General features: G+C 41.7%; 1 protein-coding gene across 1 annotated transcript; it reads right to left on the bottom strand.

Annotated features, from left to right (window-relative positions):
- Positions 1–5,114: 5,114 nt before the first annotated feature.
- Positions 5,115–16,567, bottom strand: LOC106560549 (coagulation factor XIII B chain). The gene is given in 10 exon segments (XM_014123544.3): positions 5,115–5,212; positions 5,773–5,946; positions 6,432–6,486; positions 6,489–6,619; positions 6,846–7,022; positions 7,138–7,329; positions 7,956–8,135; positions 8,242–8,418; positions 8,549–8,743; positions 16,474–16,567. Coding segments are annotated over 10 exon segments (1,434 nt in total). The 5' UTR covers positions 16,544–16,567; the 3' UTR covers positions 5,115–5,129.
- Positions 16,568–18,535: the final 1,968 nt, after the last annotated feature.

Below are 18,535 nucleotides of genomic sequence, written 5' to 3'. Positions count from 1 at the left end.
AAGTACTAGTGATTTAATGTACCCAGCTGCTTTTTTCCCAGCAAGAATAGCAGTCCAGGAAACTTTCCTAGTTTCCAAAATGCTTTATTTTGCTTAATTTTGTGTGTGAGTTGGAAATAATTGTAAATCTACTTTAAACAATAAATAACTTGGTTGTGTTGCATTATTTTCCCAATGTGTTAGATCAATACAAATACTATTTACCACAACAAATTGGAAAGGAGTGACTCCACTGTCCATTGGTTGAGCAGAAGACCTCTGGTTCCCCTTCAGAACGTGTTTAGGGTCGCTGCACTCAAACTGTAGCCTGTGTCCATACTTCATGGTGTTGTTTTGGAGAACTCCTAACACATTCACATTATTAATCCTCTCTGCAGCTTCACAAGACTCTGTGAAGAGAGAAAAGACTCTGGGGGAAAAAGAGAGAAAAATCACTAAATTGCGGAATAGATCAAATCAAATGTAATTTGTCACATGCGCCGAATACCACAGCTGTAGACCTTACTGTGAAATACTTACTTACAAGCCCCTTAACCAACAATGCAGTTCAAGAAATAGAGTTAAGAAAATGTTTACTAAATAAACAAAATAAATAGTAACACAATAAAATAATACCGAGGCTACAGTAGCAAGTCAATGTGCGGTGGTACAGGTTAGTCGAGGTCATTAGTACATGTAGGCAGGGGTAAAGTGACTGCAAAGATAATAACAGCAAGTAGCAGCAGTGTAAAGACAAAGGGGTAGGGGGATGGGGGGCTGTCAATGTAAATAGTCCTGGTGGCCATTTTATTAATTGTACAGCAGGCTTAGGGGTAGAAGCTGTTAAGGAGCCTTTTGGACCTAGACTTGGCGATCCAGTACTGCTTGCCGGCTTGAGAGGACAGTATATGACTTGGGTGACTGGAGTCTTTGACAATTTTTTGGGCCTTCCTCTGACACCGCCTAGTATATATGTCCTGGATGGCAGGAAGTTTGGCCCCATTGATGTCCTGGGCCGTACGCACTACCCTATGTAGTGCCTTATGGTCAGATGCCGAGCAGCTGCCATACCAGGCGGTGATGCATCCGGTCAGGATGCTCTCAATGGTGCAGCTGTAGAACATTTGCACACCTGAAGTAATGTGTTGTTGTCCGTAAAGTGATTTGCTTTGTTTTTGCTGACCTTAAATGTTTACCTTCACAGATGGGGAAACGGCTGTTCCACATCCCCCCCGCGGCACACACTACCTGTGGGTTTCCCTTCAGTTGGTGTGCTGGGTTGGGGCAGCTGAACCTGAGCTCATGACCGTACTGTATAACACCATCATCATCTGGCAGACCGCTCACAACCACCCGTCCATCTGCAGCCTCGGGGACACAACTCACCACTACGGAGAAAGATCACATTGCAGGGTGTTGTATAGCCTATAACTTCATGAACCGTTGTTAATGTTTTGATTCTATCTAGAAAAAGCTCCATGAGTTGTCTTTGATAACATTTGATTCAATAAGAAGACATGATGCAAGGTGTATACACTGATGGTTGGTGGCCACACGGTGGAAGCATTTAGGCTGTAGGTTAATGGATTGAATAAGGGTGAATTAAAGAACATGTAGACCTATTACTATTATCCCATGTTAATGATCTAAAAACCTCTGTGGGAGAAAAACACTAGAAGTCTCCTGACAATGGGTGAGTAACGTGGCGTTTTAACTGTCTAGATAGGTGTGTGTGTGAAGCATCTGGTTATAGAAAGACGTGATTTAGATCTAATTTGCACATGCCAAACAGAAAATATACCGGAGCGATTCTTGAATCCATTCTGTAAATATTTACTTTGACTGCCTACTGCTGTAAATAAAACATCTGATGTCACCTGAAAGAGCCTTGTGCTGTGACCACTTCCTGCCATGAGATGCTTTATCCCCACCGTTGTTGTTTCTGACCATGTCTAGTATAATACTGTTCCCCTAATAACAGACAAAATAATTGAGTATTCAAAACCAGAGGTACTTTATTGAAGTTCGGACTGACATGAAAAACAACTCCTGTGATATCAATGTTCCTTAGTTTATGCAAGCCCCAGAAAAAATAGTTTGAGCAAACTATTGACGGGGGTTATATCCATTGACATGTTTGTCCAACAAGCCAGAGCCCATCTCTTCATGTAAGCTGAAGCTTTACGACCCCCTTCAGAACGTGTCTGGGTTGCTGCACTCAAACTGTAGCCTGTGTCTATACTTCATGGTGCTGTTGTTTTGGAGAACTCCTATCACATTCACATTATTAATCCTCTCTGCAGTTTCACAAGTCACGTCTAAAATCACTAAATTGCTGAATAGAACATTTGCACACCTGATGTAACGTCTAAAGGTACATATTGTTGGCGATAAAGTGATTTGCTTAGTTTTGGCTAAAGTGAAATGTTTACCTTCACAGGGGGGAAATGGCTGTTCCACCATCAAACGTTTACCAACTGCGTCTCAAAAAGATAGTGCACGTCAGGTAAAAAACCAAGCCATGAGATCGAAGGAATTGGTTGTAGAACTCATTCCTTTAACAGTTCTCATTCCTCTAACAGTAACTGGAGGTAGAGATGTAACCAGCCATTGTTGAGAACAGTTCTCATTCCTCTAACAGTAACTGGAGGTAGAGATGTAACCAGCCATTGTTGAGAACAGTTCTCATTCCTCTAACAGTAACTGGAGGTAGAGATGTAACCAGCCATTGTTGAGAACAGTTCTCATTCCTCTAACAGTAACTGGAGGTAGAGATGTAACCAGCCATTGTTGAGAACAGTTCTCATTCCTCTAACAGTAACTGGAGGTAGAGATGTAACCAGTCATTGTTGAGAACAGTTCTCATTTCTCTAACAGTAACTGGAGGTAGAGATGTAACCAGTCATTGTTGAGAACAGTTCTCATTCCTCTAACAGTAACTGGAGGTAGAGATGTAACCAGTCATTGTTGAGAACAGTTCTCATTTCTCTAGCAGAAACTGGATGTAGAGCTGTGAATATTACAGGAAGCTGCATTAACCTCTGTCATTAAGAGTGGTGCACACGACCTTGTTGATGGTTGGAATGGCTTGTCTCATTATTGAACGTCAATTTGCCAGATGTTTTTGATATCCTGTACTGACATCCTGATCAATTACACATTATAGCAACCTGCTTAATACTATTTTTTACAAAAATATATTTTTCTTTCTTCAAACATGCATAAAACATTGTGTAAAAGTATCATAAAGTCCAAAGTGTTTAAATACCCGTTCTATATCAGCACAACACAGATACAGTAGATAAATCTGTGATTTTTACTCAAATATTAAGATAATAAAGTAGTAGTCAGAAATTAAGTAAAGATGTAAAACATAATAGAATCAAGAACATCTTATTTAAGAAATGTTAGATTGACTTTAAAATATTAAATCATCATAACTTGCAAAAACTCAACTTCAGAGTAGCAGAACACAAATAATAAAGTTACATTTACTCATTAACCTAATATTTGTAAACAATACTCAAAAACATTAAGTGATAAGAGATCTTATTGACATCTGAGTTAGTACAACTTTTATGATTTGAGTTCTACTGACCGTTGGAGATGTTTGAGTAGCCACTACTCAATTTCTTTAATGAGTTAGGCAATTCGTTTTTACAGTGTGCGGTAACATACACTACTGTTCAAATGTTTGGGGTCACTTAGAAATGTCCATGTTCTTGAAAGAAAATGTTTGGTCCATTAAAATAACATCAAATTGATCAGAAATACAGTGTAGACATTGTTAATGTTGTAAATGACTATTGTAGCTGGAAACGGCAGAATTTGTTTTATGGAATATCTACATAGGCGTACAGAGGCCCATTATCAGCAAACATCACTCCTGTGTTCCAATGGCACGTTGTTTTAGCTTATCCAAGTTTATCATTTTAAAAGGCTAATTGATCATTAGAAAACCCTTTTGCAAATATGTTAGGGGGTCTTATAACCCCTCCCCTTCTATTAATATAACATACGCATAATCAATTATTCTAATACATCAAACATTTGTACGGCCCAAATCATGACCGCTAGGTGAATCCTGACACTATATTATACTATACTATAATATACTATACTTGCTCTTCCACTAGTGATGAAATATTGTTCAACTACATAATAAAGACATCCTGTATCTACAATATTCTCTGCACCCTGTATATTTAGAGCTAGCCTCATCTACCAGTGAGGTTAAAGCATGTGGCTGAGGATAGTTTAGAGCTAGCCTCATCTACCAATGAGGTTAAAGCATGTGGCTGAGGATAGTTTAGAGCTAGCCTCATCTGCCAGTGAGGTTAAAGCATGTGGCTGAGGATAGTTTAGAGCTAGCCTCATCTACCAGTGAGGTTAAAGCATGTGGCTGAGGATAGTTTAGAGCTAGCCTCATCTACCAGTGAGGTTAAAGCATGTGGCTGAGGATAGTTTAGAGCTAGCCACATCTACCAGTGAGGTTAAAGCATGTGGTTGAGGATAGTTTAGAGCTAGAAAGACATTGGGGGCTACAGTTAGTTTGAATGCTGATAGGCTCCATTAAAACATTTATATGGTCATTATTGAAACAAAACATGTTGAACAACAAATACTGTACTTCCATAAGCCTTATATACATTTGGTTAACTGTCTATTGACATGGCCTTCAGTATGTTTGTTCCAGCAAGCCAATATCACAATTTCCCATGAAGGCATGTTTTCCAGAAGCAACACGGGAGGGCCAAAATCAATTGCTACACCTTGGGAGCATGCCAAGGTTTGCTGAAAATTAGCCTACCATCTCAACAAAACATTCATAACATTACATTCAAAGTTTTCTTGCGTATAAGAATTGAAGAACAATATTCCTGACTTAATGTTCAGGACTCACTCAGTGACTGTGATGTAGTAGGAACACTACGGGAACATTTTAATAGATATTGTCTGGCTGCTTCAATATCGTAACAAAATACTTGATGATAATATTCCCAGATGAACTAAAGAGTAGATGAGTAAATTAGAACCAGAGACACTTTATTTAATGTTGGACAATCATGAAACACCAATCTGAAAATAATTGGAGCAAACTATTGACAGGGGTTATTCATTTACATGTTCGTCCAACAAGACAGTTGCTATCACGTCCAGTAAGCTGAGATCACCAGAGGCAAGAAGTAAAGCAAATCTCCATTACTCATAGGAGGGGGATCAGGACAGCTTGCTAGATTAAACAGGGAATAGATAGAAATCATGATACAGTACCAGGATAATACAATACCATGAAAATACATTACAATGATACATTACAGGATAATACAATCCCATGGTAATACAGTAGGATAATCATGATAGTGCCATGTTAATACAGTACCATGTTGCAATACCATGATAATACAATACCATGAAAATACAGTAGCATAATCATGATAGTGCCATGTTAATACAGCACCATGATAAGAGGACCGTGAAAATACAGTACCATGATAATACATTGTCAAGATTATACAGTACCATGATAATACAGGACCATGATAATACAATACCATGATAATACAATACTATGATAATACAGCACCATAATACACTATCATGAAAATACAATACTATGATAATACAGTACCATGATAATAGAATACCATTATAATACAGTACCATGATAATACAGTACCATGATACACTATCATGATAATACAATACCATGATAATACATTGTCAAGATTATACAGTACCATGAAAAAATACAGTACCATGATAATACAGTACCATAGACTTAAGACTTACCTTTACACTCAATTGGCATGTGCCATTCTCCATTCTTGCAAGTTGCTTTTCCTCCAGGGCCTTTGTATGGGCTGATGCACTTATAGTCTATTTGGTTCCCATTCTCGTATCTCTCTAGCCCTTGCTCAGGAATCTCCATTCTCCTCCCTGTGCCCTCAGTCTTACCACAGTACTCTGCAGGTGAAGCAGAGCATGTTTGAATTATCAAATTACAATCAGAGACACAAAAGTGGCAGAGAATGACTGTATGGATAGAACCATAGTCAAGGGCCAATGTACACCATATTCAGTGAATGTAACTGGGGCAATTTGTGATATATACTGTAAATATGCACTGAAACTCATCCATGATCATATCTAGGAAAACTACACTATATTGCATTATAGCAAAAAACAACAGCAACTATCTCAAAGTGGACACATTGGAGACATATTGAGAAACTATAAATCAGAGATGGAATTTTCTGTAAAACCAAGCAATGCCTAAACAAGTATCCCTGATTGTATGAGAGGAGAATAATGGTGTTATGTGATACAGAATTTTTCATCTCAATGAACATTTAAATATCATTTTTTTCCTGTTTGAATAGGTGATGTTCATAGCAGAGTAACTCTAAACTGAATTACTGCATCAGTTTCAAACAGTTATCAATACTTACGTTTGCATGTTGGTGGTGAAGTTGTCCAACTCCCATTTTCGCAAGTAAGTTTTTTTAAGTCCCTCTATTTCAAAAGGACTTGCGACATTCATAATTCACTTCAAATCCCTCTATATATTTATTTTGATAGGGGATTTTAACAATTGCATTTTCAACTTTAGGTGGAGGATCACATGGAACGCCTTGCGCTTCAAGAGAAGAAAATATTGATGAAAGATTGTGTAGAAAACATACACACAGTACATACACAGAACTACTACCTATGTAATTACATAATATCATATGGGCTTCTGGGGCCTTTTCTCCAAACTATTCAAACATATAGTAAACATACATTGAAGGATGACTGGCCACTGCATACAATTAAAATCAAGTGATTTTTTCAAATGCACTAAACTATTAACAACTACTCACGTTTACAAGCTGGTAACGGTGTTTGCCATTCTCCATCCTTACATTTTATAGTCATCTTTTCAGATGTGTATCCATCTTTGCAATCAATTGTAACAGTTTGTTTATTGTTATAGACTTCACTGTGAGGTACCTTTTTTGTGTTGGGAATGACAGGGATTCTGCCACATTGTGATTGATCTAGAGAGAAAGAATATTGAGATTGAGTTTCAGACCAATCTAGCGAAGGAAATGCATTTTACTGTTCTTGATCTACTTTGTAAAGAGGTAATATCTAGAGGATCTGTTTTCTTACCAATACACTCTAATATTCCAGACCATGTTCCCTCAGTACATGTGGCTTCACCCCACCAACCCCCGGTAGAGGGTTTGAACCCTACATTGCAGGAATAGTATATCTTCCTTTTCCTGGGATCAACATTCCTCTCATTTGACTGAACTATGAATCCATTCATCACAGGTGGGTTGATACATGCTCCCTCTATTTCTGGGGGAAACAAGGACATGAAACATTATAGAACACAATGTGACACATTCATGGTTTTAAATCCGGTTCTACAGCTGTAACGCTGAGTTCCTCCCAATTGACCCCGCTGCCAGCGGTAGGGAGAACTCACAAGAGGGTCACGTGGTTCACCACATGTTATCACTACAATGATAGAGATGTTTAGTGTTAGCATGAATCTTACCAGTACAGTAACACACAGTGACACACCTGTCTATACCTCCTTATACCGTCAATATGATGCATACCCCCTTTATTTGTGGGGGAAACAATGGCATGAAACATTACAGAACGCATTTTGACACATCGTTCAGTTAACAGCGCACTTAGAGGACCTGTTCTATAAAGCATTACCATATCATGACATTTTGGCCAAGCTGTCAGTTTGGTAAAAGCACTGAACAGAGCAATATCTGGAAAACCAAATCAGAGCAAAGTGAGTGAACGTTCATGCCATTACCAATTCCACACCAAATCATCAAATAGGGAATAAAACAATAGGCTAAAATCTGATGCTTGATCTTTCCAGTAGCCTTAAACCCTCTGGATCAGTGTCTTCACTCACATCCTCAGAGTTTTAGATGATTGAAATTGAAATGTCATCCTACCTTTACAGCCATGTGTCTGGGTCCAGCCATTTGTTGTACAGGTAGCAGTAGGTCTGGCAGTACTGTGCAATAGTTCATAATTCATCTTACACTCATAAGTGAGCGGATCATTGATTTTGTATCTCGTTTTAGGGTCTTTAATCACAGCATTTAGGATATCTGGCTTGTCACATGTTATCTCTGAAAGACAAACAATGTAATTCTGATGCAGTCCAAACTAACATCGGAGCACAAGGTAATCAAACCACAGTGATATTCAAAGATGGCTTCCTTTAATAAACTGCACCTTCACAGAGTGGGTCTGGAGTCCAGGAGCCATCACTTGTGCATGTGGCAACACCCCGGGCATTTGTGGTTTTAAATCCGGTTCTACAGCTGTAATGCTGAGTTCCTCCCAATTGACCCCGCTGCCAGCGGTAGGGAGAACTCACAAGAGGGTCACGTGGATCACCACATGTTGTCACTACAATGATAGAGATGTTTAGTGTCAGCATGAATCAAACCTGTACAGTAATATATAGCGATTCACCTGTGTATATCCCAATACACTCTCAATATATCATACTACAATATACTCTCCAGTATGAACATACGTTCACAATCTGTAGAAGATGACCACTCTCCGTCCTCTTTGCATGTTATTATATCTTCAGTCCGACGTGAGAAAAAGTTCCAGAATCCTGAGGTACAGGTCACCGTCAGCCTTTCATCAGGCAAGAACAGATTTCTGCCAGCAGGTGTGTAACTGGTTCCTCTTGTTGGTGGTAATGATAAATTACATTTCACTTCTGCATTTTGGACACAAAAAATAATAGAAACACATTATGTTAGTAGTGTGCCTCAAGATAAAGAGATGAGTTACCCTGCTGACTTCAAATGTCAATATATAGTTGAGTATGAATGAGGCTGTTTGAGAAGGTTTGAATCCTAAGCAACCTGCCTACACATAGTCTGAAGTACATTACCAACAAAGCTACTGTAATAGGTCAAAGCTGTGTGCTGGAAAACCTTGGTAGATTATGGGTGGAATAAGCATTGTTGTGCTCATGTGAATTTAATTTATTTTTCGACTTCAGACAAATGCCTATTCTCACTTAAAACACATTTTTTTGTTTTTAATAAAAAAGAAAGGTAGGAGAATTATCTATATCAAAAGGCAAGTATTTAATTACGTTGCGAAATGAATGGATTAACATACAAGGCGTAAATCTTAAGTTAGAAGGCAATATTGACATTACAAGGCATTATTCTAGGCATGATCAGAGAGACCATGGCTTGTGCCATGACAACTGGATCATGAGAGAGAGAGAAAGAAACACCCTCGCTCTTTCTATCTCACCAGCACAGGTCAGTAGCAAAAAAAAAAAGGGACAATGAATCTAAGACCCTTCATAACATCTGAATTATTTGAGTTGTTGACCAATAGTATTACTGCTTCTCAGAAGTGAGACAGATAGGGGTTTGAGATATCAACACAGAGAATGCTGAATTCCTTATTAGACAATAAATCCTTTTGCATAGAGTATTGATGAAAGACTTCGGGGGCTGGGTTGCCCTACACCTCTCAGTACCCATCATCCCTTCAGACAGTGTGATCCTTTTGATATCCCTGAAGCAAGAAGCAATTGACAATGTGTTCTGTTTACCAGACTATGTGAGCCTTTGCCAAAGGCCTCCTCCTTGGCCCAACAATCAAACAGGTAAAGCGTCAGTACAGGACTGAGATTCAACCCTACTACACCGGCTCTGACGCTCGTCGGCTATAGCAGGGCTTGCAAACTATCACAGATTACAAAGAGAAACCCAGCCTTGAGCTGCCCAGTGACGTAAGCCTACCAGATGAGTTAAATGCCTTCTGTGTTCAATTTGAGGCAAGCAACACTGAACAATGCATGAGAGCACCAGCTGTTCTGGACGACTGTGTGATCGCGCTCCCTCCATTGCCAATGTGACTAAGACCTTTAACCTCTCTAGGCTAGATGGGACACTAATGTCCCACCTGACCAACATCCAGTGAACGTGCAGGGCGCCAAATTCAAATGAAATTACTAAATATTAAACTTTCATGAAATCACACATGCAATACTTCAAATTAAAGCTACACTTGTTGTTAATCCAGCCAACGTGTCAGATTTCAAAAAGGCTTTACGGCGAAAGCAAACCATCTGAGGACAGCACCCCACATATAAACACATGACAATCCTATTTCAACCCGCCAGGCGTGACACAAAACTCAGAAATAACGATATAATTCATGCCTTACCTTTGAAGATCTTCTGTTGGCACTCCTAAATGTCCCATAAACATCACAAACGGTCCTTTTATCCTTATATCCCCAAAATGTCCATTTATTTAGCGTGTTTGTTTCAGAAAAAGACCGGTTCCAACTCCCTCAACATGACTACAAAATATCTAATAAGTTACCTGTAAACTTGTTCCAAACATTTCAAACAACTTTTCTAATCCAACTTTAGGTATTTTAAAACGTAAATAATCGCTAAAATTTAAGACGGACTATACCGTGTTCAATAGTGGATAAAATGAAAGTGGAGTGAGTTTCAGGTCATGCGCCCCAAACGAAACAGTCCACCTGGCTCGAGCCTCAGAAAGGAAAGGGTGACTTCTTCATTACTCAAAGGAAAAACATCAACCAATTTCTAAAGACTGTTGACATCTGGTGGAAGCCGTGGGAACTGCAAGCATATTTCTATTAAAACGGGCTTGCAATAGAAACCTAATGGAAAACAGATTGACCTCAAAACATTTTTTCCCTGGATGGATTGTGCTCTGGGATTCGCCTGCCAAATCAGTTCTGTTATACTCACAGACATCATTCAAACAGTTTTAGAAACTTCAGAGTGTTTTCTATCATAATCTAATAATAATATGCATATCCTAGATTCTGGGCCTGAGTAGCAGGCAGTTTACTTTGGGCATGCTTTTCATCCGGACGTAAAAATACCGCCCCCTAGCCCAGAGAGGTTAAACAGGTTAACATTCAGACGGATTACCAGGACGCATACTCAGAGCAAGAGCTGACCAGCTGGCAAGTGTCTTCACTGACATTTTCAAGCTCTCCCTGACCCAGTTTGTAATACACTATATATACAAAAGTATGTTGACACCGCTTCAAATTAGTGAATTCGGCTATTTCAGCAACACCTGTTGCTGATAGGTGTATAAAATTGACCACATAGCCATGCAATCTCCATAGGGAAAAACATTGGCAGTAGAATGGCCTTACTGAAGAGCTCAGTGACTTTTAACGTGGCACCATCATAGGATACCACCTTTCCAACTAGTCAGTTTGTCAAATTTCTTCCCTGCTAGAGCTGCCCCGGTCAATTGTAAGTGCTCTTATTGAGAAGTGGAAATGTCTAGGAGCAACAACGGGTCAGCCACAAAGTGGTAGGCCACACAAGCTCACAGAGCGGGACTGCTGAGTGCTGAAGCGCTAGGTTGCAACACTCAGTACCGAGTTCCAAACTGCCTATGGATGCAACATCAGCACAAGAACTGTTCGACGGGAGCTTCATGAAATGGGTTTCCTTGGCCGAGCAGCCGCACACAAGCCTAAGATCACCATATACAATGCCAAGCGTTGGCTGGAGTGGTGTAAAGCTCACCACCATTGGTCTCTTGAGCATTGGGAATGCGTTCTCTAGAGTCATGAATCACGTTTGACCATCTGGTAGTCTGACGGACGAAGCTAGGTTTGGCGGATGCCAGGAAAACTCTACCTGCCCCAATGCATAGTGGCAACTTTAAAGTTTGGTGGAGGAAGAATAATGGTCTGGGGCTGTTTTTCATGGTTTGGGCTAGGCCCCATTATTCCAGTGAAGGGAAATCTTAACGCTACAGCATACAATTACATTCTAGACAATTCTGTGCTTCCAACTGTGTGGCAACAGTTTGGGGAAGGCCCTTTCCTGTTTCAGCATGATAGCAATTCAATGGCTCAGACACAAGACGTATGTGGCTGGGTCTACAGACAGTCACGGACTACAAAAAGAAAACCAGCCACTTCACGGACACCCACGTCTTGCTTCCAGACAAACTAAACACCTTCTTTGTCCGCTTTGAGGATAATACAGTGCCACCGATGCGGCCTACTCCCAAGGACTGTGTGTTCTCCTTCTCCATGGCCGACGTGAGTAAGATATTTATATGTGTTAACTCTCGCAAGGCTGCCAGCCCAGACAGCATTCCTAGCCGCGTCCTCAGAGCATGCATAGTCCAGCTGGCTGATGTGTTTACGGACATATTCAATCTCTCCCTATCCCAGTCTGCTGTCCCAACATGCTTCAAGACGGCCACTATTGATCCTGTACCCAAGAAGGCAAAGGTAACTGAACTAAATGACTATCTCCCTGTAGAACCTACTTCTGTCAACATGAAGTGCTTTGAGAGACTAGTCAAGGATCATATCACCTCCACCTTACCTGTCACCTTACTGCCCCAATATGTCCACAGAAGATGCAATCGCCATCACACTGCACACTGCCCTATCCCATTTGAACAAGAGGAATGCCTATGTAAGAATGCTGTTCATTGACTACAGCTCAGCATTCAACACCATAGTACCCTCCAAGCTCATCATTAGGCTTGAGGCCCTGGGTCTCAACCCGCTCTGTGCGATTGGGTCCTGGACTTCCTGATGGTTCGCCCCAGGTGGTGAAGGTAGAAAACAACATCTACACTTCGCTGATCCTCACCACTGGAGCCCCACAAGGGTGCATACTCAGCCCCCTCCTGTACTCCCTGTTCACCCATGACTGTGTGGCCATGCACGCCTCCAACTTGATCATCAAGTTTGCAGACAACATAACAGTAGTAAGCTTGATCACCAACAATGACGAGACAGCCTATAGGGATGAGGTGAAGGCACTGGGAGTGTGGTGTCAGGAAAACCACCTTTCACTCAATGTCAACAAAACAAAGGAGATGATCGTGGACTTCAGGAAACAGCAGAGGGAGCACCCCCCTTTCCACATCGACGGGACAGTAGTGTAGAAGATGGAAAGTTTTAAGTTCCTCGGCGTACACATCAGACAAACTGAAATGGTCCACCCACACAGACAGTGTGGTGAAGAAGACCCAACAGCGCCTCGTCAACCTCAGGAGGCAGAAGAAATTTGGCTTGTCACCTAAAACCCTCACAAAGTGTTACAGATGCACAATTGAGAGCATTCTGTTGGGCTGTATCAGCGCCTGGTACGGCAGCTGCGCCACCCACAACAACAGGGCTCTCCAGAGGGTGGGGCGGTCTGCACAACACATCACCGGGGGCAAGCTACCTGCTTTTCAAGACACCTACAGCACCCGAGTCACAGGAAGTTCAAAAGATCATCAAGAACAACAACCACCCGAGCCACTGCCTGTTCACCCCGATACCATCCAGAAGGCGCGCATCAAAGCTGGGGCCGAGAGACTGAAAAATAGCTTATATATCAAGGCCATCAGACTGTTATACAGCCATCACTAACACAGAGAGGCTGCTGCCTAGGTACAGAATTGAAATCATTTGCCACTCTAACAAATGGATCACTAGTCACTTTATTAATGCCACTTTAATAATGATGTTTACATATCTTGTGTTACTCATCCCATATGTTTATACTGTATTTTATACCATCTATTGCATCTTGCCTACGCCGCTCGTTCATTGCTCATCCATATATTTATATGTACATATTCTTATTCCATCCCTTTACTTAGATTTGTGTGTACTATGTAGTTGTTGTGGAAGTGGTAGATTACTTCTTAGATATTGGTGCACTGTCGGAACTAGAAAAACAAGCCTTTCGCTACACTTGCAATAATATCTGCTAACCATGTGTATGTGACCAATAAAATTTGATTTGATTTGAAAAACACAGTGCACAAAGTGAGGTCCATAAAGAAAGGGTTTATCGAGATCGGTATGGAAGAACTTGACTGGCCTGCACAGAGCCCTGACCTCAACCCCATCGAACACCTTTGGGATGAATTGGAATGTTATCAACAGACCTAATCGCCCAACATCAGTGCCTGACCTCACTAATGCTCTTGTGGCTGAATGGAAGCAAGACCTTGCAGCAATTTTCTAACATCTAGTGGAAAACCTTCCCAGGAGAGTGGAGGTTGTTATAGCAGCAAAGAGGGGACCAACACCATATTAATATAAGGGCACCGAGTTCCGATATTTATTATAACCCAAGGGGTAGGCAAAAGGCAGATTGGGTACAGGCGAGAGTTCATAAACCAGGTCAGAGTACAAACAGTACAGGGCGTTAGACAGTCTCGAGGTCAGGACAGGCAGGGGTTCAGTAACCAGGTCCGTCTCCAAACAGTACAAGACGTTAGGCAGACTCGAGGTCAGGGCAGGAAGAATGGTCAAGCAGGCGGGTTCGGTGTCAGTACAGGCAATGGTCAAAACCAGGAGGACTAGGAAAAAACAGAGACTGGGGAAAAATAGGGGCTAGGAGATAAACGCTGGTTGACTTGGCAAACAAGACGAACTGGCACAGAGAAACAGAAAACACAGGTATAAATACACCGGGGATAATGTGTGACACCTGGAGGGGGTGGAGACAAGCACAAGGACAGGTGAAACAGATCAGGGCGTGACAATTAATGATTTTGGAATGAGATGTTTGACGAGCAGTTGTCCATATACTTCTGGTTTCAAGCAGACCACCATAGTCTCTGTGCCCAAGAAAGCCAAGGTAACCTGCCTAAATGACTACCGCCTCGTAGCACTCACATCTGTAGCCATGAAATACTTTGAAAGGCTGATCATGGCTCACATGAACACCATCGTCTCAGAAACCCTGGACCCACTCCAATTCAAATACCACCCCAACAGATGACTGCCCTTTCTCACCTGGACAAAAGGAACACCTATGTGAGAATGCTGTTCAACACCGTAGTGCCCTCCAAGCTCATCACTAAGCTAAGGACCCTGGGACTGAACACCTCCCTCTGCAACTGGATCCTGGACTTCCGGAGAGGGGCCGCCCCCAGGTTGTAAGGGTAGGCAATAACACATCCGCCACACTGACCCTCAACACGGGGGCCCCTCAGGGGTGCGTGCTTAGTCCCCTCATGTACTCCCTATTCACCCAAGACTGTGTGGCCACGCATAACTCCAACACCATCATTAAGTATGCCGACGACACATGGTGGTAGGCCTGATCACCGACGATGATGAGACAGCCTATAGGAAGGAGGTCAGCAATCTGGCAGTGTGGTGCCAGGACAACGCCCTCTACGTCAATGTGAGCAAGACAAACAAGCTTATTGTGAACAACAGGAAAAGGAGTGCCGAGCACGTCCCATTCACATCGATGGGACTGGAGTGGAGGTCGAGAGATTCAAGTTCATTGGCGTCCACACCACGAAGAACCTATCATGGTTCAAACACAAAAAAAATTGTGAATAGGGCTCTGGAGGCTGAAAAGATTTGGCATGGGACCTCAGATCCTCAAAAACGTTAAACAGCAGCTCCATCGAGAGCATCCTGCCTGGTTTCATCACCACTTGGTATGGCAACTACTAGGCATCCGACTGCAAGGCGCTACAGAGGGTAGTACGTATGGCCTCGTACATCACTGGAGCTTAGCTCCCTGACATCCAGGATCTCTATACCAGGCGGTGTCAGAGGAAGGCCCTAAAAATTGTCAATGACTCCCACCACCCAAGTCATAGACTGTTTTCTCTGCTACCGCACAGCAAGCGGTACTGGAGCGACAAGTCTAGGACCAAAAGGTTCCTTTAACAGCTTCTACCCCCAAGCCATAAGACTACTGAACAGTAAAGGAAATGGCTACAAAGACTATTTGCATTGACCTCTTAATTTATTATTATTTAAACTTATTTTTTGCACTGACTCTCTTGCACAGGCTCGATGTAAACTCACTGGAATATAACCACACACTCACACATAGTACAATGACACTCCAACACACACACGGACACACACATATGCATATTTTCATCAGACACACACACACACACACACACACACACACACACACACACACACACACACACACACACACACACACACACATTCCTTCACACTGTTCACGTACGCTGCTGCTACTCTGTTTATTATCATAGTCACTTTGCCCCTACCTACAGTACATGTAAATATTACCTTCATTACCTCACCTACCCCGTACCCCTACACATTGACTCGGTATCGGCACCCCTTGTTTATAGCCTCTTTATTGTTATTTTATTGTGTACCTATTTTTCCTTTAGTTTATTTAGCACATAACTCTGCATTGTTGGTTAAGGGCTTGTAAGTAAGCATTTCACGGTAAGGTCTAAGCCTGTTGTATTCCCCGCATGTGATAAATAAAATTTGATTTGATTTTGTTGTGCAGCATTTGATAAAAGTAGCAAAGCAAACACATCAGTTATGTTTACCCACTTTGTATAGTCTAGTCAGAGTCTTACAGAGCAATTGGTGGATACTAACACAATGTGGAACTACAAGCATGTGAGAAAGTGAAGGACAACACATCCTTACCAGTCTGAGCTGATGAAGCATCCACATTCAGCCATACCACCAGACACAGCAGAGTCAGAGATGATTTCATGTTGATCAAATGGTAGATGCAGTACAAATGGAAGAAATAGAACATAAATAAACAGTATCTATCCCTAAGTTAATGTTTGTCTACAGAGTTCCAGCCCCCAGGGAGCACTGAAGAGGACCTCTGTCAAGGGGGACTGACCCAAAATGCTGGAATATTAAAAAATATTGATTTCAATCTATTGCGGTAGAATTACAGGAAATATCACAGAGTTCTTGTGAAAAGGCTCAATGTAAAAAGGCTTTGGGTGGGGGGAAGTGCCCTCCCACACATGGACATGCAGTAATTGGACTGCTGTGTTATCACTCCTTGCAATGGGCTAATTATTCTTTCCAAGACATTTTGTGTTGCTATAGCCTTTGCTTTGTATTATAAAAGGTTTCATTTTTGGTTGAATATAACCTCATTTCTTTTGCCACGTATATATGTGCGCCACATTGAAAATATAATGCTATAAATCCCTAGAAAAATAAAGATATTGCTCAGCAGCAGAAGGACCTCAGATGGCGTCTACCAGGATAACTAGCTACTTCAGTATTTCAGCACAGCTGAAGAGAAAACAACCTACAGTTACAGGCCCAGGCCACTAGAGGGACTGATCACACCTTAAAGGGAGATTTCACCCTGGCTCTGCTACTGCATATTGTCAGAACTATATAGTCTGAAAGATACTCTGGTCTTCAGGCTACTTCCAACCACCTGTAACCCCAAGCTCGTTCTATATGACCACCTGTAACCCCAAGCTCGTACTATATGACCACCTGTAATCCCAAGCTCGTTCTATATGACCACTTGTAACTCCAAGCTTGTTCGATATGACCATCTGTAACCCCAAGCTTGTTCAATATGACCACCTGTAACCCCAAACTTGTTCTATATGACCACCTGTAACCCCAAGCTCGTTCTATATGACCACCTGTAACTCCAAGCTTGTTCGATATGACCACCTGTAACCCCAAGCTCATTCTATATGACCACCTGTAACCCCAAGCTTGTTCGATTCGACCACCTGTAACCCCAAGCTCGTACTATATGAGCACTTGTAACCCCAAGCTCGTTCGATATGACCACCTGTAACCCCAAGCACATTCGATTTGACCACCTGTAACCCCAAGCTTGTTCGATATATTAACAAACACCAAAATTATCCAAACCACAAGCTGGAAAGAGCTTGTGGTTACAGGTGGTTGGATGTAGCCTGAGGACTTCAGAGTACCTTCCAGACCATGTCATCAATTTAGTCTCACCACTTTCTCTTTTACCTTTTCTCTTTGTAAAACTCAGGTAATCTGGAGTCCTTCCACAGTGCCCTGCTGAAAAATACCCTAATAAGTCAGCATTTTGGGTTCACAAGCATGAGGGAAGGGGCACACCTTGCGGTTACAACAGTAATTACACAACCACCTAATTCTTCTCTCTGGAGATTCTCAAAACACAATATATGTCTACAAAAATCCATGCCAAGAGCTTCTATTAACAATAATGATCTGTCAAAGTCAATGGGCATGGCGAGGTTTACAGATAAGTCTTTGAAATGAGGAAGGGGTTTTAGGTTGTGCTTAGAGACAGTAAATGTGTTATTGTGTATGAGAACGATTGAATGGTGCCATACACAACAATTCATACTGTGTAAGAACTGCCCTCCTGAGACTTTTCACAGCCCCCAGCCCATTCACTTAGTTGACTGATCTTTCCTCTCAAAAGAAGCTCCCAGTGTCCCTCATTGTCCCTAAAAAATACACTAGTGTGTCTCTGAACACTTATGTCCCAATCCGTTGACACCTTTACCATTAATGGCATGTTCCCCTACATCCCTTCCATACATTTTTTAAAATGGTAACACCACAACCATGTCTTTTCAAGAGTACAATTCTTCTGCAAGAGGCCCAAACAGTTGGTGCTTAAGGTCTATGAGCCTGACACCACTTCTGTCGTGACTGAGCCTGGATAATATGACCTGATGACTCCTCCAGTCTCCCAACAGAACTCTGGTAA

Source organism: Salmo salar, chromosome 10 (assembly GCF_965601325.2).
Source record: "Salmo salar chromosome 10, fSalSal1, whole genome shotgun sequence".
Lineage (NCBI taxonomy): Eukaryota > Metazoa > Chordata > Actinopteri > Salmoniformes > Salmonidae > Salmo > Salmo salar.
Note: the sequence above shows the minus strand (reverse complement) of the source record. Positions and strands in the feature narration are given on the sequence as shown.